This window comes from Saccopteryx leptura, chromosome 3 (assembly GCF_036850995.1).
Source record: "Saccopteryx leptura isolate mSacLep1 chromosome 3, mSacLep1_pri_phased_curated, whole genome shotgun sequence".
NCBI classification, from domain to species: Eukaryota; Metazoa; Chordata; class Mammalia; order Chiroptera; family Emballonuridae; genus Saccopteryx; species Saccopteryx leptura.
The window spans coordinates 119,670,624-119,698,424 of record NC_089505.1 but is presented as its reverse complement, the minus strand read 5'-3'; the positions used below and the strand labels follow the sequence as shown (position 1 = coordinate 119,698,424).

The following is a 27,801-nucleotide window of genomic DNA, read 5'->3' as shown; positions in this document are numbered from 1 at the left end:
AGACTATTGCCTGAAGGCCACACATAGAATGACAGTGAGGAGTTTTAATTCAGGGAATTGACCCAGTTATTTTTAAATTTTTATTTTTTTTTATTTTTGAGAGGAGAGAGGAAGGGAGAATGATGAGAAGCATCAACTCCTGGTGGCAGCACTTCAGTTGTTTATTGCTTTTTATAGGTGCTTTGGGGGGGGGGGGGGCGCTCCAGCTGAGCCAGTCAAACCTTGCTCAAACCAGCGACCTTGTGCTTCAAGCCAGCCACCATGGGATTATGTGGATGACCCTACTCTCAAGCCTGCTACCTCTACGTTTCAAACCTGGGACCTCAGCGTCCCAGGTGGAGGCTCTATCCACTGCGCCGCCACTGGTCAGGTTTGACCCAGTTTTTTAAACCACAAATCAAAGGAGTGACTCGCTCAGATTTCAAAAAGCTTCCCTTCAGGCACAGTGGAAGGAATGGGATAGGAAACGGAAAGCAGAAATCCCGTAATTATTAATAGAATGATGAACGAGGCTAAGTCCACTGAAGGGTACTGGGTATTAGCACTCAGGCAGAGAACCTAGGGACCCAATGGGAATATTTGATTCGATCGCTTGCTGGGCTCGGTGTGGTTAAATGTGATCCTACGTGGACAGCAGCGAGGACCCCCTACCCTGGTTTGGGTTGTGATTTCAAGGCGTGCACCCCCTCCACCCAGTTCTCTAAGAGATCCCGGGTAGCCGAGGCGTTGGGGTTTGGAGTCGATCAACAGTGTGCCTTACTCTCCGACCAGAATCGTGGGTAGCGAGTGTGGGGCTTCGGACGTTCAGCAACCCAGCCCACCCCTAGCGAAGAAAAGCGCCGAGTCATTCCCGCTGGGTGCGTTGGTTCCGGGCGGGGCTCGGGCCAGATCCCCCTCCTCTCTCCTCCTCCTCGCGCACCCCCGACCCGCTCTGACTCTCGCGAGAGCCCTATAGGCTATAAAGGTAGCGCCTCGCCCGAACGCGCGCTTTGTGAGGCTTCTTCCTGATCTTCTTTTTGTGTTACTGAGCTGGTGAGTATTTGGGCATTGCTGCCTAGCTAAGCCTAGCTTCCCACCTCCGGCTGGTCGCCTTTTCCTCCTTCCCAGGCGTAAGTCGCGGTGGTGGACCGGGACCGGCCGCCTTAGAGTGGTCAGGCGGTTCGCGCACTTTCACGTGCCCCCCCCCCCCCCCCCCCGGGAGTATGAGTGAACCCCGGGGCTAAGGTCGGCTCGAGGCTCCTCTCCCCCCAGGCAACCCAGACAGAGGGCGCTTATTGGCTTGTAGGGGCAGGCTGGAAGTGGCGGTGGCGGTGGGGTGGGGGTTGGGGTGGATGTTGTCCCTCCGATTAGTCTCCTGCCAGACGGTTCGAGAAGCTTCTAGAAAGACCTGGAAACTTACCCGAGGCCACCCAGCCGTCATGTGGTAGAGGTAAAGGCTGTTCCTGGTCCTTAGCTGTGAAGCTTTGTAGATTAAGACTCTGTTCCCTATTTGCAAGATTAGCAGTTTAAACATAATGATTAGGTGACCAATTGTCCTCCTTTAGGGAGGACAGTCCTTTTGTAAGTTTTGTCCTCCCCTGAAAGGTGTGGTACATGTCCTCCTTTTTGATATAGGAAGACTAGTCTGTAAATGTATATGATCGATGCAGAGTTGATCCATTGTGTGTGATGTGACGTGTATCTAAATGAGTACTTTTTTCTTACAATTACTATTAAAAATTAATAGGCATGTAAGCATAATTATAATATAAAATATTACAAATGTTTTTATTATGCATTTATCGTTTTATAGTTATTGTTGCAATGAATAAAGTGTTTCTTTCATTTACGATATTTTCAATTTATTTTTGTCCTTTTCATTGTCAAAAAATTGGTCACCTTAATGAGGAAGATGGAAGACGAGAGAGACAGACACACACACTTCTCAGAAGATCTGTCAATATCCTAACCCCAGTTAATCTTCCTGGAAAATGACTCAGATATGCAGTATTGGTTGAGGAATAGTTTTGCTGTCAAAAAGCTTTACTTGTTCTGACTGGTTTTTGATAACCCCAGTGGAATGGTAAAGTCAGATAAAGTTGAGATTTGACATGGTTTGCATGACCAGTGACTTTTCAATTTAATAGAACAAATAGTGTCTGTTCATGTGCTTAAGATATTGATGTTGTCTTTATCAGAATGAATTATTTTTGAAGAAATGTCAGGATTTTCTGACATGGTAATGAAGACCTGTGATACAGTAACATTTTTAATGTGGATTTAAATACCAAATTTGATAGTGTAAAAACCTGCTGGGATTAGTCTACAGAGCAGGTGATAGTTCTGTTTGGCAGTTCTTGTAGGATAATGATGTCACTTTGTGTAGTTTATGAATAAAACCTAATCTAAAACTATAAAGAAAAAGATTCCTTTTCCTGCCTTTATTTTGCCATCTGCACAGTGGTGGTTTTGGTGATCCCAAATACCCTCATTGAAGACTTCTCTTTTCTGCTAGTTCTTTCTGAAGTTCTAGCGTGGGGGTGATGATAGGAGTGGCAGTGGCAGGAGGGTACCTTAGATGGGTTTTGGGGCCGTGAAGTTCTTGGTTAGATCTCCTGAGGGAGACTCACATGGTGTGGAAGTCCAGCAGGTTTTTCCCGGAAGGGTTGGGCTTTAGTGGACAGGGGAGCCGGTAGGAATAGCAGGTTTGAACAAGTCTATTTGTGTTAGGGTTACACCTGTATTTGGTCATCAAGTTGCAATGCCCCGTACTGGTGGTTTTTATTATTGTGGTTGTTACTAAAGGTATTTAGAGTAAAAAGTTAGAGATCAGTGCTCACAAGGTTTCTTTCCATTGTGGTAGTATGAACAGAAACCAAAAACTTAATGAAAATTAGCTTTTTGGAGCTTTCAAACTGATGCATCTAAATCTGAACTTCTTATTGTTGAACTGGGTGAATCTGATGTATCTGCTGCTTTTTGCCAATAACTTGACTCATTGCCTCGGATTTTGGCCCCGAGGTCATAGACCCATTTATTTATTTATTTATTTATTTTTGAGCGACAAAGAGAGGGACAGATAGGAGGGAGAGAGATGAGAAGCATCAAGTCTTCGCTTGTGGCACCTTAGTTGTTCATTGATTGCTTTCTTAATATGTGCCTTGACGGGGTGTGGGGACTACAGCGGAATGAGTGACCCCTTGTTCAAGCCAGTGACCTTTGGGCTCAAGCCAGCGACCATAGATGGGGTCATGTCTTTGATCCCATGCTCAAAGCCAGCGACCCTGCACTCAAGCTGGTGAGCCTGTGCTCAAACCGGAGACATCAGGGTTTCAAACCTGGGTCCCCTGTGTCCCAGTACCCACAGCATGGTCAGGCTAGACCCATTTTTGAAAGGACTTTTTTTTTTTTACACAAATTTTTTAAAATTTTTTAAATTTTATTCATTTTTAGAGAGGAGAGAGAGAGAGAGAAAGAGAGAGGAAAGAGAGACAGAGAGAAGGGGGGAAGAGCCGGAAACATCAACTCCCATATGTGCCTTGACCAGGCAAGCCCAGGGTTTCGAACCGGCGACCTCAGCATTTCCAGGTTGACGCTTTATCCACTGCGCCACCACAGGTCAGGCTGAAAGGACTTCTAAATGGGTACACAGTGCCTAATGTTTTGAAACTGAGCGGTTGCAGAGTCCTGGTCTTGCCTCTTAACTCTTTTTTTTTTTTTTAATTGATAGATTTTAGAGAGAGAAGCATTCATTTGCTGTTCCACTTAGTTGTGTGCTCATTGGTTGCTTCCCCTACATGCTGAGTGGGGATCAAACCGTCAACCTTGGTGTTTTGTGATGACTCTAATCAACTAAGCTAACCAGCCAGTTGGGTGTGCTTGGCAGATCTACCTGGAGAATATCAAGTGTGCTCCCCACATTATGAATACAGATGCAGGTGTAGTCAAGGGAAAGGGCAACATTACCAGCTTTTGGGTGTCAGGCACTCTTGCATTGTGCATTTGGGGTTAGGTTTGATAGTCTCCTCCCCCCTTTCCTGCTTCTGCATAATGAAAATAAAGTGCAGGTGCCATTGCATAGATGAATGGTTCTTTAAAAGTAATAGAGGTTACTTCAATTTACAAAGAAATTGCTGGGGTTTTTTAAAAAAAATTTTTTTCAGGGACAGAGATAGAGTCAGAGAGAGGGATAGACAGGGACAGACAGACAGGAATGGAGAGATGAGAAGCCTCAATCATCAGATTTTCATTTTGCATTGCAGCACCTTAGTTGTTCATTGATTGTTTTCTCATATGTGCTTTGACAGCGGGCCTTCAGCAGACCGAGTAACTCCTTGCTGGAGCCAGCGACCTTGAGTCCAAGCTGGTGAGCTTTTGCTCAAACCAGATGAGCCCGTGCTCAAGCTGGTGAGCTCGGGGTCTCGAACCTGGGTCCTCTCCATCTCAGTCTGACGCTCTATCCTCTGCGCCACCGCCTGGTCAGGCTGCTTCTTACTAATATCAAAATTAATGTATATATTCAGGGCCACCAGACATTATTCTATAGCTAAGTCTAAGTAGAAGAGGAGTGCTGGGTATCTAGGAAAGGAAGACTTGCTCTGTCAGGATTGCTCAGTTGGTTAGAGCATTGTTCTCAATATGCAGTGGTAGCTGGTTTGATTTCCCTGTCAGGGCACATAAAAACACAGATATAGAAGTTTTTTATCTCTCCCTCTATCCCTTCTCTCAAAAATCAACAAATACATTTAGAAAAGAAAAAGACTTATTTCAAATTCATTTCCTCTTTCATCTTTTCCAGCTGATAGCAAGATGTCTTCAGGAAATGCTAAAATTGGATACCCTGCCCCCAACTTCAAAGCCACAGCTGTGATGCCAGATGGTCAGTTCAAAGATATCAGCCTATCTGAATACAGAGGTAAGAGAAATTACATTAGGTTCATTGAAATGCAGTTATTTTTTTATCTAGGGATGGCTTGTTTGATTTTTATATCTGTATGTTTGATTGTAAAATGATTTATGTCTCCTGGGTCAAGGTATTTAAGGTGGTAGACTGTTGCTTTCATGTCATTATCAACAGTTTTCACAGGATAGTTACCTTAGGTCTAGATTGCTTTTGGAGAAAGCACATGCTTCATTATGCCTGAACATATTAGCTCAGTTTTTTTCTCAGTACTCATCAATTGTATTACTGAAGATAGTCTCAATAATTTCAAGTTTCAGAGCTTGAACAGAAGGGAAAATCAGAAGTCTGAGGCATATAAAGGATTTGATGGACCTTTCTGACTTGAAGGTGGCAAGCACACCGGTAACATCTAGATGCTAAGAGCAGCCCCCAGCTGATAGTCAGCAAGGAAGCCAGGACTTTGTTTTACAGTCAAAAGGAATTGCATTCTGCCAACAAATAGAATGAGTTTGGACATGAATTTTTCTCCAGAGCCTTTAGACAAGAACTCAGCTTGGCTGACACATTGATTTCAGCCTTGTGATACCGGAGCAAGGAACCCAGCCATGCTGTGGAAAACCTCTGACCTACAAAACTGTACTGTGTGCTGATAAATGAGTATTACTTTAAGCTGTTAGCAAAATAACTTCTCAGATCTTGTGTTTGGAGCTGTGACACTGCTTGTTCAGTTTATGAAGTATGCGTCATAGCTACTGTATTATTAGGCAAAGGGTTTAGGCACAGTCCCTTGACTTGTTGCCCCCAGAGGAGAGTTGATGTTGCCATTAGAACAGCTCTGCTTTCTGTTATAGCTTCATGCAGACACTTGTCAAATACTTTTTATTTTAAAGACCTTATTAATTTTAGAGAGAGGAGAGAGAGCAAAAGGGGAGGGGCAGGAAGCATCAACTCATAGTAGTTGCTTTCTGTATGTGCCATGACTAGGCAAGCCTTGGATTTCGAACCAGCAACCTCAGAATTCCAGGTTGACGCTCTATGCACTGTGCCACCACTGATAAGGCACTTGTGAAGTTATAATACTGCTCTTTTGAACGTTGCAGTTGGGAGCAGCTGGGTCTTCTGGGACAATTGAACATATAGATTACTTACAGTGTAAATCTGAAACTCATGTCTATAGCTTTTTTTGTGTGTGTATAGTGGCAGAGACAGAGAGGGTCAGATAGGGACAGACAGGAAGGGAGAGATGAGAAACATCAATTCTTCGTTGAGGCTCCTTAGTAGTTCATTGATTGATTTCTCATATATGCCTTGACGGGGGGGGGGGGGGGGGGGAACTACAGCAGACCAAGTGACCCCTTGCTTGAGCCAGCGACCTTGGGCTCAAGCTGGTGAGCCTTGCTCAAACCAGATGAGCCCGCACTCAAGCTGGCGACCTTGGAGTCTCGAACCTGGGTCCTCCACAACTCAGTCTGACGCTCTATCACTGTGCCACCGCCTGGTCAGGCAATTATAGTTTTTTTTAGTGATATGTAGTAATCAGCTCTGGAGTCAGCTTTTGGGTAAACATGTGACTAGGTTTCCTAACACGTTTGTTGGTTGGAATGATCCTGGCCCAAGGGTAAAGGCAGGACCTCTCTTTGCCTTTGGGGTTTGATCTGCTGAGGCTTCAAAGTGCTTGTCAGGCAAAGCCCTGGAGAGGTTGGATTTTCTAGTGATTGTAAAAAAATTTTTTTTTTTTTTTTGGAAAAAGAAACATCAGACTGCTCCTATATATACCCTGACTGAGGAATTGAACGGGCAACCTTTGTACTCTGGGCTGACTCCAACCAAGCTCTCTGGCTGGGGCTTAATTTTTACTAATTTTTAGAGAGAGAGAGAGAGAGAGAGGGAGAAAGGGGAGGAAGGGAAGCATTTGATTTTTCATTCAGTAGTGCAATTTTTTGGATATTTCCTGTGTGTGCCCTGGGGATTGAACCCACAATCTTGTTTCGGGATGATGCTCTTAACTGACTGAGCTAACTGGCCAAGATGTGAATGTAATTTTCAAAGTGAATGTCTGAGGAGCAATTTACTTTGATTCTCAAACATTGCTGCTGCCTGGAAGTGAGTACTTGGAACTGTTCCAATAGCTCAGCCTGTTAAGTGTGAGAGGCTACCTGGCCAGTTGAAGATCTACTCAGTTGGTAATCTAAGGGACTTCAGTAAAATTCCAATTAAAAGTCCTGTTTCATCAGGACTTTTGGATTGTCTACTATTTAACTTTTTTCTTATCAGGCTTCTTAGGAACTTGTTCGTGATGATTCAGGTGATCACTAAACCTTACTCATTATATTACTGTGGTTCATTGTGAAAGAAGTGCAAAGACTCTGATTTTCCTTGTTGGTCTCTTACTACCCTGCAGCATTTCAGCTTTTATTAGGCACTGATTGTAAGCATTGGCATTGGGCTAGCCAGTAAATAACTGCAATCATTTTTTTTTACAGAGAGAGGGACAGACAGACAGGAACGGAGAGAGATGAGAAGCATCAATCATCAGTTTTTCCTTGCGACACCTTAGTTGTTCATTGATTGCTTTCTCATATGTGCCTTGACTGAGGGCCTTCAGCAGACCCTTGCTCAAGCCAGCAACCTTGGGTCCAAGTTGGTGAGCTTTTGCTCAAACTAGATGAGCCCGCACTCAAGCTGGTGACCTTGGGGTCTCGAACCTGGGTCCTCTGCATCCCAGTCCAACACTATCCACTGCGCCACTACCCGGTCAGGCCCTTTTGATTATTGGGGTGATGCTTTAAACAACGGAGCTACCTGGCCAGAATGAAAGATAACTGCATTCTTGCTTTTCTTCATGCAGAATGTGGTGTCTGTGCTAATTTTATTTTATTTTTTTGTATTTTTCTGAAGTTGGAAACGGGGAGGCAGTCAGACAGACTCCCGCATGCGCCCGACCGGGATCCACCCGGCATGCCCACCAGGGGGCGATTCTCTGCTCATCTGGGGCATCGCTCTGTTGCAACCAGAGCCATTCCAGCGCCTGAGGCAGAGGCCATAGAGCAGGGGTCTCAAACTCGCGGCCCGCAGACTAATCCACGGGCTTACTTAATTTTATCCAAAATATTTTGAACTTCGTGGATTAGTCTGCGGGCCGCGAGTTTGAGACCCCTGCCATAGAGCCATCCTCAGCGCCCGGGCCAACTTTGCTCCAGTGGAGCCTTGGCTGCAGGAGGAGAAGAGAGAGACAGAGAGGAAGGAGAGGGGGAGGGATGGAGAAGCAGATGGGCGCTTCTCCTGTGTGCCCTGGCCGCGAATCGAACCCGGGACTCCTGCACGCCAGGCCGATGCTCTACCACTGAGCCAACTGGCGAGGGCTGTCTGTGCTAATTTTAACTACCCTGTTAAATTTTTTATTTTTTTTAGTAAGAGAGACAGGGGCAGATAGGGACAGATAGACAGGAAGGGAGAGAGATGAGAAACATCAATTCTTCGTTACAGCACCTTAGTTGTTCATTGATTGCTTTCTCATATGTGCCTTGACTGGAGGGCTCCAGCAGAGCAAGTGACCCGTTACTCAAGTCAGCGACCATAGGGTCATGTCTATGATCCCACGCTCAAGCTGGTGACCTCAAAGTTTCAAACTTGGGTCTTCTGTGTCCCAGTCCGGCGCTCTATCCACTGCATCACTGCTCGATCAGGCCCCCTGTTCAGATTTATATTGAACACTGTTCTGTGGTTGACAGCTAATGAGGCAGAAAAATAAAGCATGAACTGGAATGAACCTTTTTTCATGCAGGTCCTCCTGCTGCAAGAGGTTCTGAAAGCAGCTCTTGGAGACATCTGTGAGCATCTTGGCATCTAGGAATTACTATTTCTGGCATTAACTTAAAAAGGCCTCTCTTTCTATAGGAAAAATTGTTTAGTTTTTTCTTTGGAAAGCAGGGATGTCTGTTTCAAAGGCTAACTTGGAGTTTGTTTTTTCCCTTCCAGGGAAATATGTGGTATTCTTCTTTTATCCTCTTGACTTTACCTTTGTGTGCCCCACGGAGATCGTTGCTTTCAGTGATAGGGCAGAAGAATTTAAGAAACTCAACTGCCAAGTGATTGGTGCTTCTGTGGATTCTCACTTCTGTCACCTGGCATGGTAAATCTGTTGTTCCATTTCACATGTGGAGTTTTGAAGCAACAACTGGGACTTGGAGGTTTTTTCAATAGACTTCCTCAAGTATTGGCTTCTGTCTTTTTTTTTTTTTTAATTTTTTGTTTTAAAGATATTTATTCATTTTAGAGAAGGGCAGGGGGGGAGGGAGGGAGGGGGAGAGAGAGAGAGAGAGAGAGAAGGGGGAGGAGCAGGAAGCATCAACTCCCATACGTGCCTTGACAGGGCAAGTGCAGGGCCTTGAACCGGGGACCTCAGCATTCCAGGTCAATGCTCTATCCACTGCGCCACCACAGGTCAGGCGGCTTCTGTCTTATGGAAGGGAATGCAAAGGCTCTACTTCCTCCTGTTGCTTTATTACGTGGGAGCAGAGGAGAAGCACTCGGGTTTCAGCTGAATATACCCTGGTGACCTTAACTGTCCTTAGCCATTCACATTACTGCTGGGAAAAGTTTGAAGTTTTGGGGGAAGTGAGGTTAGGAATGTTGGAAAGGGGGCAGGGTATAGATACAAAGTTTGAAAGTTTATGATTTATATGTGCCTTTTGCTATAGGATCAACACACCCAGGAAACAAGGAGGACTGGGACCCATGAACATTCCCCTGGTGTCAGACCCCAAGCGTACCATTGCTCAGGACTATGGGGTCTTAAAGGCTGATGAAGGCATCTCATTCAGGTATATACCTGTGTGATAGGCGGGGTTGGGGGGATAGAAGATGGGACACTGCCATCCATTGGGAAAGATATGATTGGCTGAGGGCCTTTTTTTAGAGAAAAAGGTAGAGAGAGCCCTGATCTATACATACTCCTTTCTCATTTCATTTATTTTTTCTTTTACCACTGAAAAATTTATTGATAGATTTTTTAAAAATTTTTGTTTATTTTAATGAGAGAGAGACAGACAGACAGAAACATCCCATCTATTTCTGTATGTGCCCTGACAAGGATTGAACCAGCAACTTCTTGCACTTTGGGATTGTGCTCTAACTAACTGAGCTATCTGGCCAGGATTGTTTTCAGTTTTATTCAGAAATAATTACATTACTGACATACATTCCATTAAGTTTAAGGTATACAGCATCATGGTCTCACTTTGTTTTGTTTTTTTTTTTGTATTTTTCTGAAGCTGGAAACGGGGAGAGACAGACAGACTCCTGCATGCGCCCGACCGGGATCCACCCGGCACGCCCACCAGGGGCGATGCTCTGCCCCTTCAGGGCATTGCTCTGTTGCGAACAGAGCCACTCCAGCGCCTGGGGCAGAGGCCAAGGAGCCATCCCCAGTGCCCAGGCCATCTTTGCTCCAATGGAGCCTCGCTGCAGGAGGGGAAGAGAGAGACAGAGAGGAAGGAGAGGGGGAGGGGTGGAGAAGCAGGTGGGCGCTTTTCCTTTGTGCCCTGGCCGGGAATTGAACCCGGGACTTCTGCATGCCAGGCCGACGCTCTACTACTGAGCCAATCAGCCAGGGCTGTTTTTTTTTTGTTTTTTTTTGTTTTTACAGAGACACTGAGTCAGAGAGGGGGATAGATAGGGACAGACAGACAGAAACGGAGAGAGATGAGAAGCATCACTCATCAGTTTTTCGTTGTGACACCTTAGTTGTTCATTGATTGCTTTCTCATATGTGCCTTGACTGTGGGCCTTAAGTAGATCGAGTAACCCCTTGCTCAAGCCAGCGACCTTGGGTCCAAGCTGGTGAGCTTTGCTCAAATCAGATGAGCCTGCACTCAAGCTGGGAAATACATATTTTATTTAAAAATGTATTGTATAACCTGGCCAGGCGGTGGCGCAGTGGAAAGAGCGACGGACTGGGATGCAGAGGACCCAGGTTCGAGACCCCCCAAGGTCGCCAGCTTGAGCGCGGGCTCATCTGGTTTGAGCAAAAGCCCACCGGCTTGGTCCCAAGGTCGCTGGCTCCAACAAGGGGCTACTCAGTCTGCTGAAGGTCCGCGGTCAAGGCACATATGAGAAAGCAATCAGTGAACAACTAAGGTGTTGCAACGCGCAATGAAAAACTAATGATTGATACTTCTGGTCTCTCTTCATTCCTGTCTGTCTGTCCCTGTCTCTGACTCACTCTGTCTCTGTTAAAAAAAAAAAAAAAAGTATAATAAATATGTATTTTCCGATGGCTTTAGGCGACCCCTGTGTTTTGGTCGTTCGACCCCTGCCAGGGTCATGACCCACAGGTTGAGAACCACTGGTTTAAAGAGAAAAAAAAAATTTATTATTTTAAAATTTTATTTATTTGCCGTGGCCAATTGGCTTAGTGATAGAGCATCAGCCTGGTGTGTCGATGTCTTTGGTTTGATTCCTGGCCAGGGCACACAGGAGAAGTGCTCATCTGCTTCTTCACCCTTTACTTTCTCCCTTTTCCCTTCTCTCTCTCTTTCCCTTTCCCTCCTGCAGCCATGGCTTGTTTGGAACAAGTTGACCCCGAGTGCTGAGGATGGCTCCATGGCCTCTCCTCAGGCACTAAAATAGCTTGTTGGTGAGCAATGGCCCCAGATGGGCAGAGTATTGCCCCCAGTGGGCTTCCCGGGTGGATCCTGGTCAGGGTGCATGAAGGAGTCTGTTTCTCAGCCTCCCTGCTTCTCACTTAAGAAAAAGAAATAAAAATGGAAAAAGATTTTACATATTGATTTTAGAGGAAAGAGAGAGAGCTAGGTGGTAGGGGGAGGTATTAGGAAGCAACAATTCTTAACTGCTACTGGAATGTGCCTTGACTGGGCAAGTCCAGGATTTTGAATTGGTAACCTAGCGTTCCAGGTTGATGATTATCCACTGTGCTACCAATAAATTTTTTTTATTGATTTCAGAGAGAGAGAAGGAGGTGGGAGAGAACCATTGATATGCTGTTCCATCTATTTATGCATCTATTGGATGATCTGTGAAAGTGCCCTAATGGGGGATCATATCCATACCTCGGTGCATTGGGATGATGCTTGAACCAAATAAGCTATTGGCGAAGGCCTCTAACACAGCAGATTTTAAATGTGTACTACTTCTTTCTCAAACTTTCAATTTCTTTTCCCCAGGGGCCTCTTTATAATTGATGATAAAGGTATTCTTCGCCAGATCACCGTAAACGACCTTCCTGTTGGCCGCTCTGTGGATGAGACTCTGAGACTAGTTCAGGCTTTCCAGTTCACTGACAAACATGGGGAAGGTAATTCAGTTTGCTTGGAGATAAGACACCGGAATGTTGGTAGGGTGGGACTGGTGTTAGGAACAATACAGTAGTCCGTTGTCTGTTGTGGGGGTTAGATTCCAGAACCCCCCATTATAGGCAAAAATCTGCGAAGTAGCAACCTTATGTTTACTTTATTATTTATATATATTTTAAGGCTTTATAAACCTTCCCCACACTTCTATAAACCTTTCCCACACTGTTACTAACCTTTTCCTCTCTTATAAACACTTCCTTTCCACTCTTATAAACACTTCCTATGCTCTTAAACACTTTCTACACTCTTAAACCTACGTAATTTTAACAACATATAAAATTCTATATGCGTACTCACCAGTGAATATACAGTAATATTCTTTTAATTTTTTTTTTTTTGTGTGTGGCAGAAACAGAGTCAGAGAGGGACCAGATAGGGACATACAGACAGGAAGGGATATTGTTTTCAATTTTTCAGGCTAGAAAATGCTTATTTTACTGCAAAAATAGTTAAAATAATAAATTTGTAAAAATACTTATATAGCAAAAAATCTGTGATACAAAATTAGATATATATAATATAAAAATCTGCGATACAGTGATACAGTGAAAAGGGAACTGCGAATGGCAATGGACGACTGTATACCAAACAAAAAGGACTGATTATGTCTCTTGAAGAAATTGAAGTCCCGGCTTTGGCCAGTTTGGTCGAGTGTCGACGTGCCCTGTGGAAGTCTTGGGGGGATGGGTCAGGGCACACAGAAGAGGGGATCATCTGTTTCTCCCCCCTGCCTCTCCTGGTGCGCTCTCCCTTCCTCTCCTTCCCCTCTCCTACCTCTCCCCCTCTCCATCCTTTTCTTTTTCTCCCTCTTTCTCTCCCCCCTCTCTCTCCCTCCCCACAGCCTTGGCTCAGTTGATTTCTGGTGCTCAGGATGACTCCCTGGAGCCTCTGCCTCAGGTGTTCAATTGTGAACTTGGCTCCAGGTGGGCAGGGCATTGGCTTCAGAAAGAGGCATTGCCAGGTGGATCGAGGTCAGGGTGCATGCGGGAGTTTGTCTCTTTATCTCCTCTCACTTAGGAAAAAAAAGAAATTAAAGTCCCTGGATTATAGTGGGTTGGATAATGGGAAAGTTCAGGGAGGAGAAAGAATATAAAGGCTTTTAATTCCAACTGTACATTCCCAGCTTCTGCTCTGCTCATTTAAAATTACTCACTGTTGCACATTTAACCTTTTAAATGAGTGTAGCAGGATCTCATAGGTGTATGATGGTAAAACAAAAGGTTGAGAATCTAGATATATATATTTTTTTATTTTTTTACAGAGACAGAGTTAGAGTGAGGGATAGACAGGGACAGACAGGAATGGAGAGATGAGAAGCATCAATCAGTTTTTCATTGCATATTGCGACACCTTAGTTGTTCATTGATTGCTTTCTCATATGTGCCTTGACCATGGGCCTTCAGCGGACCGAGTAACCCCTTGCTTGAGCCAGCGACCTTGGGTCCAAGCTGGTGAATTTTTGCTCAAACCAGATGAGCCCACGTTCAAGCTGGCGACCTTGGGGTCTCGAACCTGGGTCTTCCGCATCCCAGTCTGACGCTCTATCCACTGTGCCACCGCCTGGTCAGGCGAGAATCTAGATATAAAGCATGCTCTTCTTGACAGATGTTTATTGGGAGAAGAGTCCCTCTAGTTCATATGTGTTTTATTGGGGTTTTATAACATGAAGGTAATAGCCTGACCAGGCAGTGTTGCAGTGGATAGAGTGTTGGCCTGGTATGCTGAGGACCCAGGTTTAAAAGCCTGAGGTAGTTGGCTTGAGCAAGGGGTCACTGACTCAGCTGTACCCCCCTCCCCCCTCTCACAGTTGAGAAAGCAATCAATAAACAACTAAGGCGCTGCAACAAAGAATTGATGCTTCTCATCTCTCTTTTTTCTGTTTGTCCCTCTCTTACTCTCTCACTAAAAAAAAAAAAAGTAATATAGAACCAGTTTTGAAATTTGAAAAATAAAGTAGGATTAAGACAGCTTACCTGAAAGCAGTAGGTAGATACAGCTAATACCTTTTTCAAAAGATTTTATTCATTGATTTTAGAGAGACTGGAGAGAAAGAAACAAAGAGTGAAAGGTACAGTAGGAGGGTAGAAGGGAGAAGCATCAACTCATAGTAGTTGCTTATTGTAAGTCCCTTAACTGGGCAAGCCCAGGGTTTTGGGTTTTGTTTTTGTTTTTTTTTTAAATTTTATTATTATTATTATTATTTGTATTTTTCTGAAGCTGGAAACGGGGAGGCAGTCAGACAGACTCCCGCATGTGCCTGACCGGGATCCACCTGGCACGCCCACCAGGGGGCGATGTTCTGCCCATCCGGGGCGTCACTCTTTCGCGACCAGAGCCACTCTAGCGCCTGGGGCAGAGGCCGCAGAGCCATCCCCAGCGCCCGGGCCATCTTTTGCTCCAATGGAGCTTCGGCTGCGGGAGGGGAAGAGAGAGAGAGGAAGGAGAGGGAGGGGGAGGGATGGAGAAGCAGATGGGCACCTCTTCCTGTGTGCCCTGGCCGGGAATTGAACCCGGGACTTCCGCATGCCAGGCCGACGCTCTACCACTGAGCCAACCTGCCAGGGAAGCCCAGGGTTTTGAAGGGGCACCCTTGGCATTCTAGGTCAAGGCTTTATCTACTATGCCTCTATTGGTGAAGTTACAGCTAATTTATTTCTATCTTTGAAAATTATATTTTATATTTGAGGGTTAACCAGTATCACCCCAATAAGTTTAATTACAAAATTCTTTTTAGCCCTGGCTGGTTGGCTCAGTGGTAGAGCGTCGGCCTGGCGTGCAGAAGTCCCGGGTTCAATTCCCGGCCAGGGCACACAGGAAAAGCTCCCATCTGCTTCCCCACCCCTCCCCTTCTCCTTCTTCTCTCTCTCTTCCCCTCCCGCAGCCGAGGCTCCATTGGAGCAAAGATGGCCCCGGGCGCTGGGGATGGCTCCTTGGCCTCTGGCCCAGGTGCTAGAGTGGCTCTGGTCGCGAAAGAGTGACGCCCCGGATGGGCAGAGCATCGCCCCCTGGTGGGCGTGCCGGGTGGATCCCGGTCGGGCGCATGCGGGAGTCTGTCTGGCTGTCTCTCCCCGTTTTTTGCTTCGGAGAAATGCAAAAAAAAAAAAAATTAGAGTATTTTAATTTTTTATTTTATTTTAGTTTTTGTATTTTTCAGAAGTGAGAAGCAGGGTGGCAGAGAGACTCCTGCATGTGCCCTACTGGGATCCACCCAGCATGCCCACTAGGGGTGGATGCTCTGCCCATCTGGGGCGTTGCTCTATTGCAACCGGAGTCATTCTAGCACCTGAGATGGAGGCCATGGACCCATCCTCAGTGCCTGGGCCAACTTTTGCTCCCATGCAGCCTTGGCTGCAGGATACAGATGGGCACTTCTGTGTGCCTTGGCCAAGAATTAAACCCAGGACTTCTACAAGGTGTTTTAATTTTTTTTAAAAAAGTGTTAATTTTAAAAAGGGCGGAGAGAAAAAGAGATAGAGATAAAGAAGAGGGGTAGGAGCAGGAAGCATCATTTCCCATATGTTCCTGGACCAGGCAAGCCTGGGGTTTTGAACTTGAGTCCTTAGCATCCCAGGCTGACACTCTATCCACTTTGCTACCGCCTGGTCAGGCTTTACAAAAAAAAATATATATATATATATATATATATATTTTTTTTTTTGACAGAGTCAGGGAGGGGCAGATAGAGACAAGGCAAGTAGGGAGAGAGATGAGAAGCATCAGTTCTTCGTTGTGGCACCTTAGTTTTTTATTTTTTATTTTTATTTTTCTGAAGCTGGAAAAGGGGAGAGACAGTCAGACAGACTCCCGCATGCGCCTGACCGGGAACCACCCGGCATGCCCAACAGGGGGCGATGCTCTGCCCCTCCGGGGTGTCGCTCTGCCGCGACCAGAGCCACTCTAGCACCTGGGGCAGGGGCCAAGGAGCCATCCCCAGCGCCTGGGCCATCTTTGCTCCAATGGAGCCTTGGCTGCGGGAGGGGAAGAGAGAGACAGAGAGGAAGGAGGGGGGGTGGAGAAGCAAATGGGCGCTTCTCCTGTGTGCCCTGGCCGGGAATCGAATCCGGGTCCCCCGCACGCCAGGCCGACGCTCTACCGCTGAGCCAACCGGCCAGGGCCTGTGGCACCTTAGTTTTTCATTGATTGCTTTCTCATATGTTCCTTGACCTGGGGGGCTATAGCAGAGTGAGTGACCCCTTGTTCGAGCCGGATGAGTTCGTGCTCAAGTTGGCGACCTCGGGGTTTGTCCCTGAGTCCTCTGCATCCCAGTTTGATGCTCTATCCACTGTGCCATTACATGATCAGGCACAAAAATTTTTCAAAATAAAAGTATTTGAGAAGTTAGGGCTTAGGGAGCTTTGGATGAAAAATCAAGTTTCTTCATTTAGAAGTTTCAAGATCAAAGATAATATATTTGTGAGTTGACCTTGTAAAATCTAAATTTGACTGAGCAGATTAAATTTAAGGTTTTTGTTTAGGTTGCCGAAAAAGGGGCGCACAAATCCTGAGAGTTTTATCAGAAATTTATTTATATGCGGGTTGTCCTTGTGTTACAACACAGTTTCGTTCCTGTGTCAGTGATGTAACCCAAATTTTGGTGTAAGTTGAAACAAACTCTTGCCTAAGTCACTTACGTATCTTAACACAGTTGTAAAATCATAATGTAGAACATAAAAACACAACTACCCACAGAAAAAGAATACTGTGTATTCTTCCGCCCCATGCATCCAAACTAGTTCACCCATGTCGGTAAGTGTGATGCGAGCCAGAATACGTCTCAGTTTTTATGGGAGTGTTAGAAACTTGAAACATGTTGTGACTGTTGTAACCTAAGGACCCCCTGTATCTGCAAACAGATGGGCTGTGACCCTAGTGGCGTCAGCAGCAAGAGGATGAAAAACTTCAGCCTATGTAGGATTGAGTTTGGCTGTATTTCTCACTGCATGGGGAAAACTTCTGTGACCTGTGGCGGTTAAACAATGGAAGGTTTAAACAGTGGAGGGCATCGTGATTAATGGGCAAGCAACAGAATGTTCAGTAAGGGAAAGGGGGGGTGACTAGCTGACAGAATGTTTAAGGGTCAGGTGGAGGTTAATGCATCAATCGGGTTGCTCAGGTGGAGAGCTGTGGTAACTGCCTTACCATCAGGTCGCCTAAAGTTCAACCTGGATAGTTGAGAATATTTGTAAGGAGTCCTGGACTCAAACCTAACAGTTTTTAACCTATCATTTGCTAAGAATGTAGGCCCTTTTCTCACTGTTCTGGCACTAGTACTTCTAAAGTATTCTGATTGCAAGTACTGAACTAGTTGTTCCCAGCTTTTGAGTTTGTAACACTGTAGCTTTTTGACTCCCCAACTCCCCAAGTGCAGCTGTTGCTGAAATGTGACAACCTAAGCCCAACTAAGAGTTGAGTTTTTTGTTTTGTTTTGTTTTGTTTTTTGTATTTTTCTGAAGCTGGAAATGGGGAGAGACAGTCAGACAGACTCCCGCATGCGCCCGACCGGGATTCACCCGGCACGCCCACCAGGGGCTACGCTCTGCCCACCAGGGGGCGATGCTCTGCCCCTCCGGGGCGTCACTCTTATCCGTGACCAGAGCCACTCTAGCGCCTGGGGCAGAGGCCAAGGAGCCATCCCCAGCGCCCGGGCCATCTTTGCTCCAATGGAGCCTTGGCTGCGGGAGGGGAAGAGAGAGACAGAGAGGAAGGAGAGGGGGGGGGTGGAGAAGCAAATGGGCGCTTCTCCTATGTGCCCTGGCCGGGAATCGAACCCGGGTCCCCCGCACGCCAGGCCGATGCTCTACCGCTGAGCCAACCGGCCAGGGCCGAGTTGTTTTTTTGTTTGTTCGTTTGTATTTTTCTGAAGTTGGAAACCAGGAGTCTGCCTCCCACATGCGCCTGACCAGGATCCACCCGGCACGCCCACCAATGGGCGATTCTCTGCCCATCTGGGGCATCGCTCTGCCGCAATCAGAGCCATTCTAGTGCCTGAGGCAGAGGCCACAGAGCCATCCTCAGTGCTCGGGCCAACTTTGCTCCAGTGGAGACTTGGCTGCGGGAGGGGAAGAGAGACAGAGAGAAGGAGAGGGGGAAGGGTGGAGAAGCAGATGGGCGCTTCTCCTGTGTGCCTTGGCCGGGAATTGAACCTGGGACTCCTGCACGCCAGGCCGACGCTCTACCACTGAGCCAGCCATCCAGGGCCTGTTGCTTAATATTTTAAAATTACGTATCCGATGCTAAATGAATAAATTAGGTGTAATAGAAATAGGGCTATGTGAGAATTAAATTGCATGTTGTTAGGTGCTTGAGTGTTTCAGACTTTTTAGGGCTCAGATTTGTTTGTGTGTGTGTGTGTGTGTGCGCGCGCGCGCGCCAGAGAGGGACAGATAGGTACAGACAGACAGGAAGGGAGAGATGAGAAGCACCATCTTTTTTTTTTTTTTTTAAAGCACCAATTCTTTATTGGGGCACCTTAGTTGTTCATTGATTGCTTACTCATATGTGCCTTGACTGTCCAGCAGAGTAAGTGACCCCCTTGCTCAAACCAGATGAGCCCACGCTCAAGCCAGCAACCTTGGGGTTTTGAACCTGGGTCCTCCGCATCCCAGTCCAATGCGCTACTACCTGGACAGGCACAGATTTGGTTTTGAGGCAACCATTTGTCCATGGAAAGGTTGGAGCTCACCACTGAGCCAATTATTATTAATTACTGATAACTTTCTCTTGCAGTGTGTCCAGCTGGCTGGAAACCTGGCAGTGATACCATCAAGCCTGATGTCCAGAAGAGCAAAGAATATTTCTCTAAGCAGAAGTGAGCACCAGGCCATTTTGGGTCATGTGGCAGTGTATAGCCATGAGAACAAAACCTTTCTTACTGTTGTCATGCATAAAGCACAAGATCTTAAACTTAGCCCAGATGTGGTATGTGACAGTACTAGCCTTTCCTGCTGGGTTTGGGGAGGCCAGCCTTTCTTCCTCTGGAGTAAATTGTGTGAACTTATGGAGCAGGCCAACTGATGCAGAGTAGTTGGGGCATTGCTTTTGATCTTCTGTAGTTTCTATTAAACTTGAACTGAAATCTTGTTGTTTCTTCATTTTTGGGGGCAGAAGCCTTGATTTATTCTTTTCTTTCCTTCCCTATGAGAAAATGAGAATTGAGAGCTGCCTCAGAATCAGGAAATTAGAGGAAAAATGCAAGTAGACACAGGGAGTGGAACTGAACCAAGGTGTTAATACTTAAAATGTTTTGTTAAAGATTTTTATGTCCTCAAGTGCAAAGGTTGCCTGTTTGCACTTGAGGACATAAAAATCCTGGTCAGGACACATAAAAGAACAGCTTGATACTTCTGTCCCTCTCCCTCCCTCCCCCCTTGCTGAAATCAATAAATAAAAATTTAAAACAAAAATACTAAAAAAAAGAGTCTTTTATTTATTTATTTTAGAGAAAGGTAAGGAGAGAAGCAATGCATAGTTGTTTCTTGTATGTGTCTTGACCTGGCAAGCCTGGGGCTTTGAACTGGCAACCTCAGTGTTCCCAGGTCAATACCCTATTCATTGTGCCACCACAGGTCAGCCAAGTTGTTAACATTTTATTTGACTGTATTTGAAAAGGAGATCAAGACCTGGTGTGGTGTGTTGGCCAAGCTATACTTGAGTTTCTGTTATAGGCTGCATTGTAGGTTAAGGTCCCAGTGACATTTATTACTTGGACATTTATGCTTTACATTATAGGGAGGGCTGAATATTTGCTTTGTCTAATAAAAGCTTGCTACTGATTCTGTAAAAGATCAGAATTAGCCTGACCAGGTGGTAATGTAGTAGAGCGAGCGTTGGCCTGGGATGCTAAGGACTCTGGTTCGAAACCCTGAGGTCACTGGCTTGAGTGGGGGATCATAGACATGATTCCATGGTTGCTGGCTTGAGCAAGGGGACATTGACTCAACTGGAGCCCCCCTGTCTAGGCACATAAGAGAAAGAAATCAATGAACACTTAAGGTGCTGCAAGTATGACTTGACGCTTCTAATCTTTATCCCTTCCTGTCTGTCTGCCTCTGTGTGTGTGTGTGGGGGGCGCACTCTCTCTCACTTAAAAAAAGTCACTTAGTGGCTCTGTACCTTTGGCACCAAAGGGGAGAAGAGCCTGACCAGGCAATGGCACAGTGGATATGACGTTGGACTGGGATGCAGAGGTCCCAGGTTTGAAACCCTGAGGTCACGTCTTGAGCAAGGGGTCATTCAATCTGCTGTACCCCCCCCCCCCCCCATCAAGGCAATAATGAGAATAATCAATGAACTAAAGTGCAACAAAGAATTGATGCTTCACATCTCCCTTGTCTATCCTTTATCACACTGTCTCTGCCAAAAAAAGGGGCATGGGGAAGGAAAAAAGCACAGGGCTGTTTGTAGGAGAGAACCTTTGGAATGAAAAGCATAGTATTTAAAACATTTTACCTTCCCTGGATTCTAGCCTTGATTTGAGGGCAGTCCTTTTTTGGGGGCCCTCATTCATATTGTCCTGATGGAAGGTAACTAATAGAGGTTTAGGCTTCTTCAGAGGCCTTTTAGGACAGATAACAGAACTAAGGATATATTTTACTATGGTGACCTACCATACACTTGTATAAATATTTTTCAGCTACTCCAGCTTACCTATCCCTCCAGTGTTCAGACAGCATGGCCTGTGAGCAGCAGTACAGAATTCCCAGGCCTTCAGTACAAGCTGACACTGCTTACTGTATGCTAGGCACTTTAAGAAATTCTTGCCTGACCAGGTGGGGATAGAGTGAATAGACCATCAACCTGGGATGCAGAGGACCCAGGTTCAAAACCCCAAGGTTGCTGGCTTGAGCATGGATGTACTAACTTGTGGTAGCTAGCTTGCCTGGAATGCCCACCCCCATCAAGATGTATAAAAGGCAATCAAATGAACAACTAAAAGTGCCACAACTGATTTAATGCTTCTCATGGCTCTTCCAGTACGTCTTTCCATGCTTAAAAAACAACAAATGCTTAACGGGTTTGTAAGTATTCAGTCTCCACACCAGTATGAGACATTTTACTTATTTATACCATTACTTAGGAGATTGTTGGGGCACTGCCAAGAAATACTAACAGGCAATAATGGCTATCTTCATTGAAGATCTCTATAATTTTTTTTTTGTTTGTATTTTTCTCAAGTTGGACCGGGATCCACCTGGCAAGCCCACCAGGGGGTCATAATCTGCCCATCTGGGGCGTTGCTCTGTTGCATCCAGAGCCATTCTAGTGCCTGAGGCAGAGGCCACAGAGCCATCCTCAGCACCCGGGCCATCTTTGCTCCAATGGAGCCTTGGCTGCGGGAGGGGAAGAGAGAGAGGAAGGAGAGGGTGAGGGGTGGAGAGACAGATGGGTGCTGCTCCTGTGTGCCCTGGCCGGGAATTGAACCCGGGACTTTGGCACGCCAGGCCGACGCTCTACCACTGAGCCAACTGGCCAGGGCCGATCTCTACTATAATTTTATCAAAAGGAATCCTCTTGGCCTGACCAAGCGGTGGCGCAGTGGATAGAGTGTTGGACTGGGATGCGGAGGACCCAGGTTCGAGACTGAGGTTGCCAGCTTGGGCGTGGGCTCATCTGGTTTGAGCAGGCTCACCAGCTTGGACCCAAGGTCGCTGGTTTGAGCAAGGGGTTGCCCCGTCTGCTGAAGGCCCACGGTCAAGGTCAAGGCACATATGAGAAACAATAAACAACTAAGGTGTTGCAACGAAAAACTGATGATTGATGCTTCTCATCTCTCCGTTCCTATCTATCACTCTCTCTGGCTCTGTAAAAAAAACGAAAAACACAAAAGTAATCCTGTTGGCCTGACCTGTGGTGGTGCAGTGGATAAAGCGTAGACCTGGAATACTGAGGTCGCAGTTTTAAAACCCCAGGCTTGCCTGTCAAGGCACATATGAGAGTTGGTGCTTCCTGCTCCTCCCCCTCCTTCTCTCTAAGATGAATAAATAAAAAAGAAAGTAATCCTCTTCTACCCAAAATAAAGCCTTTGTTTTACCAAAGCCCAATATGTCTTAGCAAGTACTATTGGTGTAAATGGGGATCCCACAAGAGAGGGAGGGTATCAAGGGCCAGGGGACACAGGCGGTGAGACTCTGGGGTGGAGCCACCCTGGGGCTCTGCTGGGGTTCTTAGGCCTCTTGGGTATGAGTGTGGTAAAGAGAAGCTCAGAGGATGTGGAACTAGGTTCTTCTGATGGTTGGGCCAAGCCCAACAAGGCCAAACGTTGGGTAGGTGGAGTGGAAAAGTACGCCTTCTGCTCTTCTGAATAGCGCTCCTGGGGTGTCACAATGTCCCGGTAAGTCCAGTCACGCCAATGAAAATTGAAGCCTTCAAGCAGGGTGATTCGCTCAGTTCTTGTTGGTACACAGTCAATGGGTTTAGTGGGTGGCAAATCTGGCACTTCTATTCCTGGCAGCAGCACTACCCCTCGGATGGCAAACCAGCCCCCAAATCGGGGATGTATGCATACACCTGATATATGCTGAGGAGAGTAAAGAAAAGCAAGGTTATGGACACTATGTTTGGCACCAAGTTGAACTACCATTTCCACAGCTAGTCTCACTTATTTCTTTTTTTTTAAATTTATTTATTCATTTTAGAGAAGAGAGGGAGACAGAGCGAGAGAGAGGAGCGACAGAGAAGGGGGGGAGGAGCTGGAAGCATCAACTCCCATATGTGCCTTGACCAGGCAAGCCCAGGGTTTCGAACCGGCGACCTCAGCATTTCCAGGTCGACACTTTATCCACTGCGCCACCACAGGTCAGGCATATTCACTTATTTCTTAATCACTGGACACTGATTCCACATGTGAGCCTCTCCTCTGTCACTCTTGTAGCTTTGCTCTCCCATTCTACCTGGGCGACCCTTTTTATGGGCTCACTCTGGCTATGATGAAGGGTTTTCTTTTTTCTTTTTTTGGTGACAGGGACGGATATGGACAGACAGGAAGGGAGAGAGATGAGAAACATCAGTTCTTTGTTGCGGCACCTTAGTTGATTGATTTCTCATATGTGCCCTGACCAGGGGGCTATAGCAGAGTGAGTGACACCTTGTTCAAGCCAGTGATCTTGTGCTTCAAGCCAGTGGCTCCATGCTCAAGGCGGCAACCTTGGGGATTTGAACCTGGGTCCTTTATATCCCAGTCCTACACTCTGTTCACTGCGCCACTGCCTGGTCAAGTGAGGGTTTCTTAAGCTGAGCTTCAACTTCAAAGTCTCACCACTCACCTCTCCATTCTGTAACAGTCTTATGAACACACTGGGTTCTCAAACATGATATATTTCCAGGTGGATTTAAGAAAGGTCCACCCTGGGAAGGGAACACCCCTTTCCTGGATTAGGTCTACAAACTCCTTTACCATGGGAGGTGGAGGAATCTGAGACACGGTATCTGATGGGCCTTTACCATTTTTTGTTTCTAGTCATACTTGCCCTCTGACCTGGGTCCCCCAGGGGTCAGCCTCTACATCCTGTCGTTGGTAGTAGTAAGCAGCCCCTGCCACATGGGCTGCTGTCTGGGCCAGAATCTTCGGGCGCCGGTTGGGATGTACCTCGTAGTCAGCGATGACATCCATCTGCAGCTCTGGTAGGCTCTGGGATACAGGACAGGATAGAGGCTCCTTTCAGCATGAGAGGAATCATGACCTTGTCTTGGCCCTAATTTGTGTTAACAAAGGTCCTGTCCTTAGAAGTTGTTTGAAGGGAAATCATAAACTTCGGGTGAAGGGGCTCCAGTGTGAAGAAAATGATACTCTGTCCAGGAGGGCCCATGCTTGAAGGTCTTGCTCAGAAACCTCCATTATGAAGGATAACTTGGCCGTGCCCTCCAGAGTCCCAGTGTATGTGTATGTATGTATGTAAGTATGTAAATGTGAGTGTGGTGGGGAAATATTTTGTCTTCAAAAGGTCCCAAAGACAGTATAAAGCTTTTAGGTCTAGGGCAAAGACAGGTGAGAGATGCCTGGGGGTTGTTGGGCTTATTCCTGTTTCATTTGGAGGTCAAGGAAGTGTGATCTGATTGCCCATCAGTGAGGGTGAGAGGTTGATTTCAGACCTTGGGGGCTGCTAGAGGAAGGTGGCTGAGCCTGGATTGAGAGGGCAGAATGGGGAGAGATCACAATGTCAAGATTGGCTTTAGGTTATCATCCTACTTGGGAAGTGGCTCCTAGCTAGATCCTTCAATGAGCTTGGAGGAATTCACAGCAGTTGCAGGTTTGGGAGCTGGGAGAGGATATGAATGTTGCTCACCTCTCTAACGCGACCCAGGTGGTAGGCCACACACTGGTCCACAGGGTCAGTCAGTGGTTGGAGTTGACAGCCATGCAGGAAGGGTTTGAGGGCCCGGTCAAACATGGCAGGTGTGCTGAGTACTAGGAAGGCCAGGGTAGGTCCCGGCAGGGGCAGGTGGAAAGCTGTGGGCAGGAGTGCATTGTACCATGCCACCTGGAACAGAGAAAATTCTTACTTTTTTTTTTTTTTTTTTTAAAGATTTTATTTATTCACTTTAGAGAGGAGAGAGAGAAGAGGGGAGGAGCAGGAACTACCAAATCCCATATGTACCTTGACCAGGCAAGCTCAGGGTTTCAAACTGGCAACCTCAGTGTTCCAGGTTGAGGTTTTTTCCACTGTGCCACCACAGGTCAGGCGAAAATTCATACCTTAACCTGGCATTCAAAGCCTCATATCTTGCCCCAGCATCGATCTCATTTATTCAAACATTGAATTTCTGCTGATGCTCTGTGATGAGGGACTTTTCTGAATTTGACAGGGTGTTTAGAATGGAGAGGCAGAGAATTCATGAACAGTTAGAAACAAAAAAATATACTGAGATTGGCACAATGACAGGGCCAGGTGAAGGTTCTCTGAAATTAAAAAAGGCTTCTTGGAAGCTGAGTCTTTTAAGTCTCGGAGGGGGTCTTCAAACTTTTTATAAAAAACCGCCCACTTTTGCATTGCTGGTCAACCTGGTCCCTACCGCGCAACCAAACAGCGCTGTGATTGGCCCACCATGAAAGCTGGACCGCCCACTAGTGGGCGGTAGGGACCATGTTGACCAGCACTGCAAAAGTGGGCGGTTTTTATAAAAAGTTTGACGACCCTCTAAATGGAGGTGACAGCCTAAAGGCAAAAAGTACAGGGCATATTTGGAGAATAGCAAACTGTCCAGTTTGAGAGAAGTGAAGGGTGTATAGAGGGGAGCAGAGAGAGACGGCTAAAAAGATCAGTAGTAGTGAGGTTGTGACTAGCCTTAACCACCAACCTAAGAAATATAGGTCTAATTTGGTAATAATGAAGGGCCATCGAAGATTTGAGTAAACTAACATGATCAGTTTTTAGAAAGGTCAATCTGGCTGCAGTGTGGAGGGTGGATTGGAGGCAAAATGACAGCAAGGAGACTACTGCAGGAAGTCCAAATGAGAAATGTCCTGGACCAGAACACAGATGTATTAGATGGAAGGGTTGGATTTGGGAGATTCAGGAGACAGATTCCTAAAGGTTCTGGTGGCTGATTGGGTGTGGGGATGGGAAGGTGAGAGAAGTAGGAGCCTAGAATGACCAGCAGGGCTTCAGTATAATAACTCTAACTAACTGCCTGAGTCGACCTGACCCACCAGATAGGCATCCTTATTGTCCCTCATACTTGCTACCCATCACCTCCACGCCTTTACTCAAGCTGTTCCAATCTATCTTTTCATATAAAACTCAACTCCATTTTTTCTGCAAAGTCCTCTCTCTCTCAAACTACTCTAAATCCTCTCCCAGCACTGCTGTGGCCCACTTAGTGTTAGAGGAGAGAGTGGGCTGTCTCTTAAGCATCAGGCAAAGGGCTCAAGCTGAGTTGATTTAGCTTTGTATCTAAGGTGGTGGTGCCAGACTTTTGTCAGTTAGGTGCAGACTTGCTATTCCCAGTTCAGAGCTGGTGATTGGCAACATCATGAATTATTATTCTGTTGGTGGAGGGACAAAAGCAACCAGTTGTTTGTTCAACACCAAGAATGCTCTTCTCTTTTTTTTTTTTTTTTTTCTGAAGCTAGAAATGGGGAGAGACAGTCAGACAGACTCCAGCATGCACCCAACCGGGATCCACCCGGCACTCCCACCAGGGGCGACGCTCTGCCCACCAGGGGGCGATGCTCTGCCCCTCTGGGGCCTCGCTCTGCCGCCACCAGAGCCACTCCAGTGCCTGGGGCAGAGGCCAAGGAGCCATCCCCAGCGCCCGGGCCATCTTTGCTCCAATGGAGCCTTGGCTGCAGGAGGGGAAGAGAGAGACAGAGAGGAAGGAGAGGGGGAGGGGTGGAGAAGCAGATGGGTGCTTCTCCTGTGTGCTCTGGCGGGAATCGAACCCGGGACTTCTGCACGCGAGGCCAACGCTCTACCACTGAGCCAACCGGCCAGGGCCTTTTTTTTTTTTTTTTAATTTTTTTTTTATTATTTATTCATTTTAGAGAGGAGAGAGAGGGAGTCAGAGAGAGAGAGAGACAGGGGGGGAGGAGCTGGAAGCATCAACTCCCATATGTGCCTTGACCAGGCAAGCCCAGGGTTTCGAACCGGCAACCTCAGCATTTCCAGGTCGACGCTTTATCTACTGTGCCACCACAGGTCAGGCTTTTTTTTTTTTTTTTAACAGAGTCAGAGAGAGGGATAGATAGGGACAGACAGAAAAGGAGATGAGAAGCATCAGTCATCAGTTTTTCGTTGCGACACTTTAGTTGTTCATTGATTGCTTTCTCATATGTGCCTTGGCCGTGGGCCTTCAGCAGACCGAGTGACCCCTTGCTCAACCCAGCGACCTTGGGTCCAAGCTGGTGAGCTTTGCTCAAACCAGATGAGCCCGCGCTCAAGCTGGAGACCTCAGAGTCTCAAACATGGGACCTCCGCATCCCAGTCGGACACTCTAGCCACTGCGCCACCGCCTGGTCACGCGCCCTTCTCTTGTTACATGACCTAATTCCTAGCCATGCAAACCTTTCAGGCCTTTCCCTCTCCTAACTTCTCTAGGAAGCTTCCAAAGTAACTCTGACCTCAAGGGTGCCTTTCTTCCCCTAAATTATGTAAGTGACAGAACCACAGGTTACTGGAACATATGATGTCTCCCATTTATCAGTCTGGCATTATACGGGGACAAAAGGAAAAATTGGAACAGATCCTACCTTCCCAAGCTCTCATTGACACTCTGTCCCGCTAGGTCAGACGGACACGAGACCAGAGGAGCTCGGGAAGGATAAGAAGGCTTCCGGGCCTCACACCGCCGGTAGCCCCAATCATACACCTCGCCTAGCACCGCAGGAGAGAGAACCAACCTGGAAAGGGTAAACCTCGAAGCCAAAAGGGCACAACGTGTCCTCAATCTTCTGCTTCAGCTCTGCGACTTTCGACTCCATACTGCATGCTACACGCTGAGCTTCTTGGGGAATGGAGTCTCAAAATTAACGGGTGCTATTAATTTTCAGGGTAGCTTGGACTCCATTTCCCAAGAACATATGGGACCCGCATGTGTCACGGTTGACTTTGC

General features: G+C 46.6%; 2 protein-coding genes across 3 annotated transcripts; one reads left to right on the top strand and one right to left on the bottom strand.

The window, feature by feature from the left end:
- The first annotated feature begins 950 nt into the window (after positions 1-950).
- Positions 951-19,330, top strand: PRDX1 (peroxiredoxin 1). Its single transcript, XM_066376194.1, has 6 exons — positions 951-1,032; positions 4,778-4,894; positions 8,861-9,014; positions 9,583-9,705; positions 12,067-12,197; positions 18,982-19,330. The coding sequence occupies exons 2-6, from the start codon at positions 4,789-4,791 to the stop codon at positions 19,065-19,067; spliced, it is 600 nt and encodes a 199-aa protein (XP_066232291.1). The 5' UTR covers positions 951-1,032; positions 4,778-4,788; the 3' UTR covers positions 19,068-19,330.
- Positions 19,093-27,728, bottom strand: MMACHC (metabolism of cobalamin associated C). 2 transcript variants are annotated; one of them, XM_066376184.1, is made up of 4 exons: positions 27,590-27,728; positions 24,537-24,731; positions 23,729-23,881; positions 19,093-22,771 (listed from the first exon to the last, which is right to left on the bottom strand). In XM_066376184.1, exons 1-4 carry the CDS (start codon positions 27,668-27,670, stop codon positions 22,352-22,354), a joined length of 849 nt encoding a protein of 282 aa, XP_066232281.1. In that variant the 5' UTR covers positions 27,671-27,728; the 3' UTR covers positions 19,093-22,351. The 2 variants fall into 2 exon arrangements, with proteins under 2 accessions (XP_066232281.1, XP_066232282.1); XM_066376185.1 differs by having other exon boundaries at positions 23,840-23,881.
- Positions 27,729-27,801: the final 73 nt, after the last annotated feature.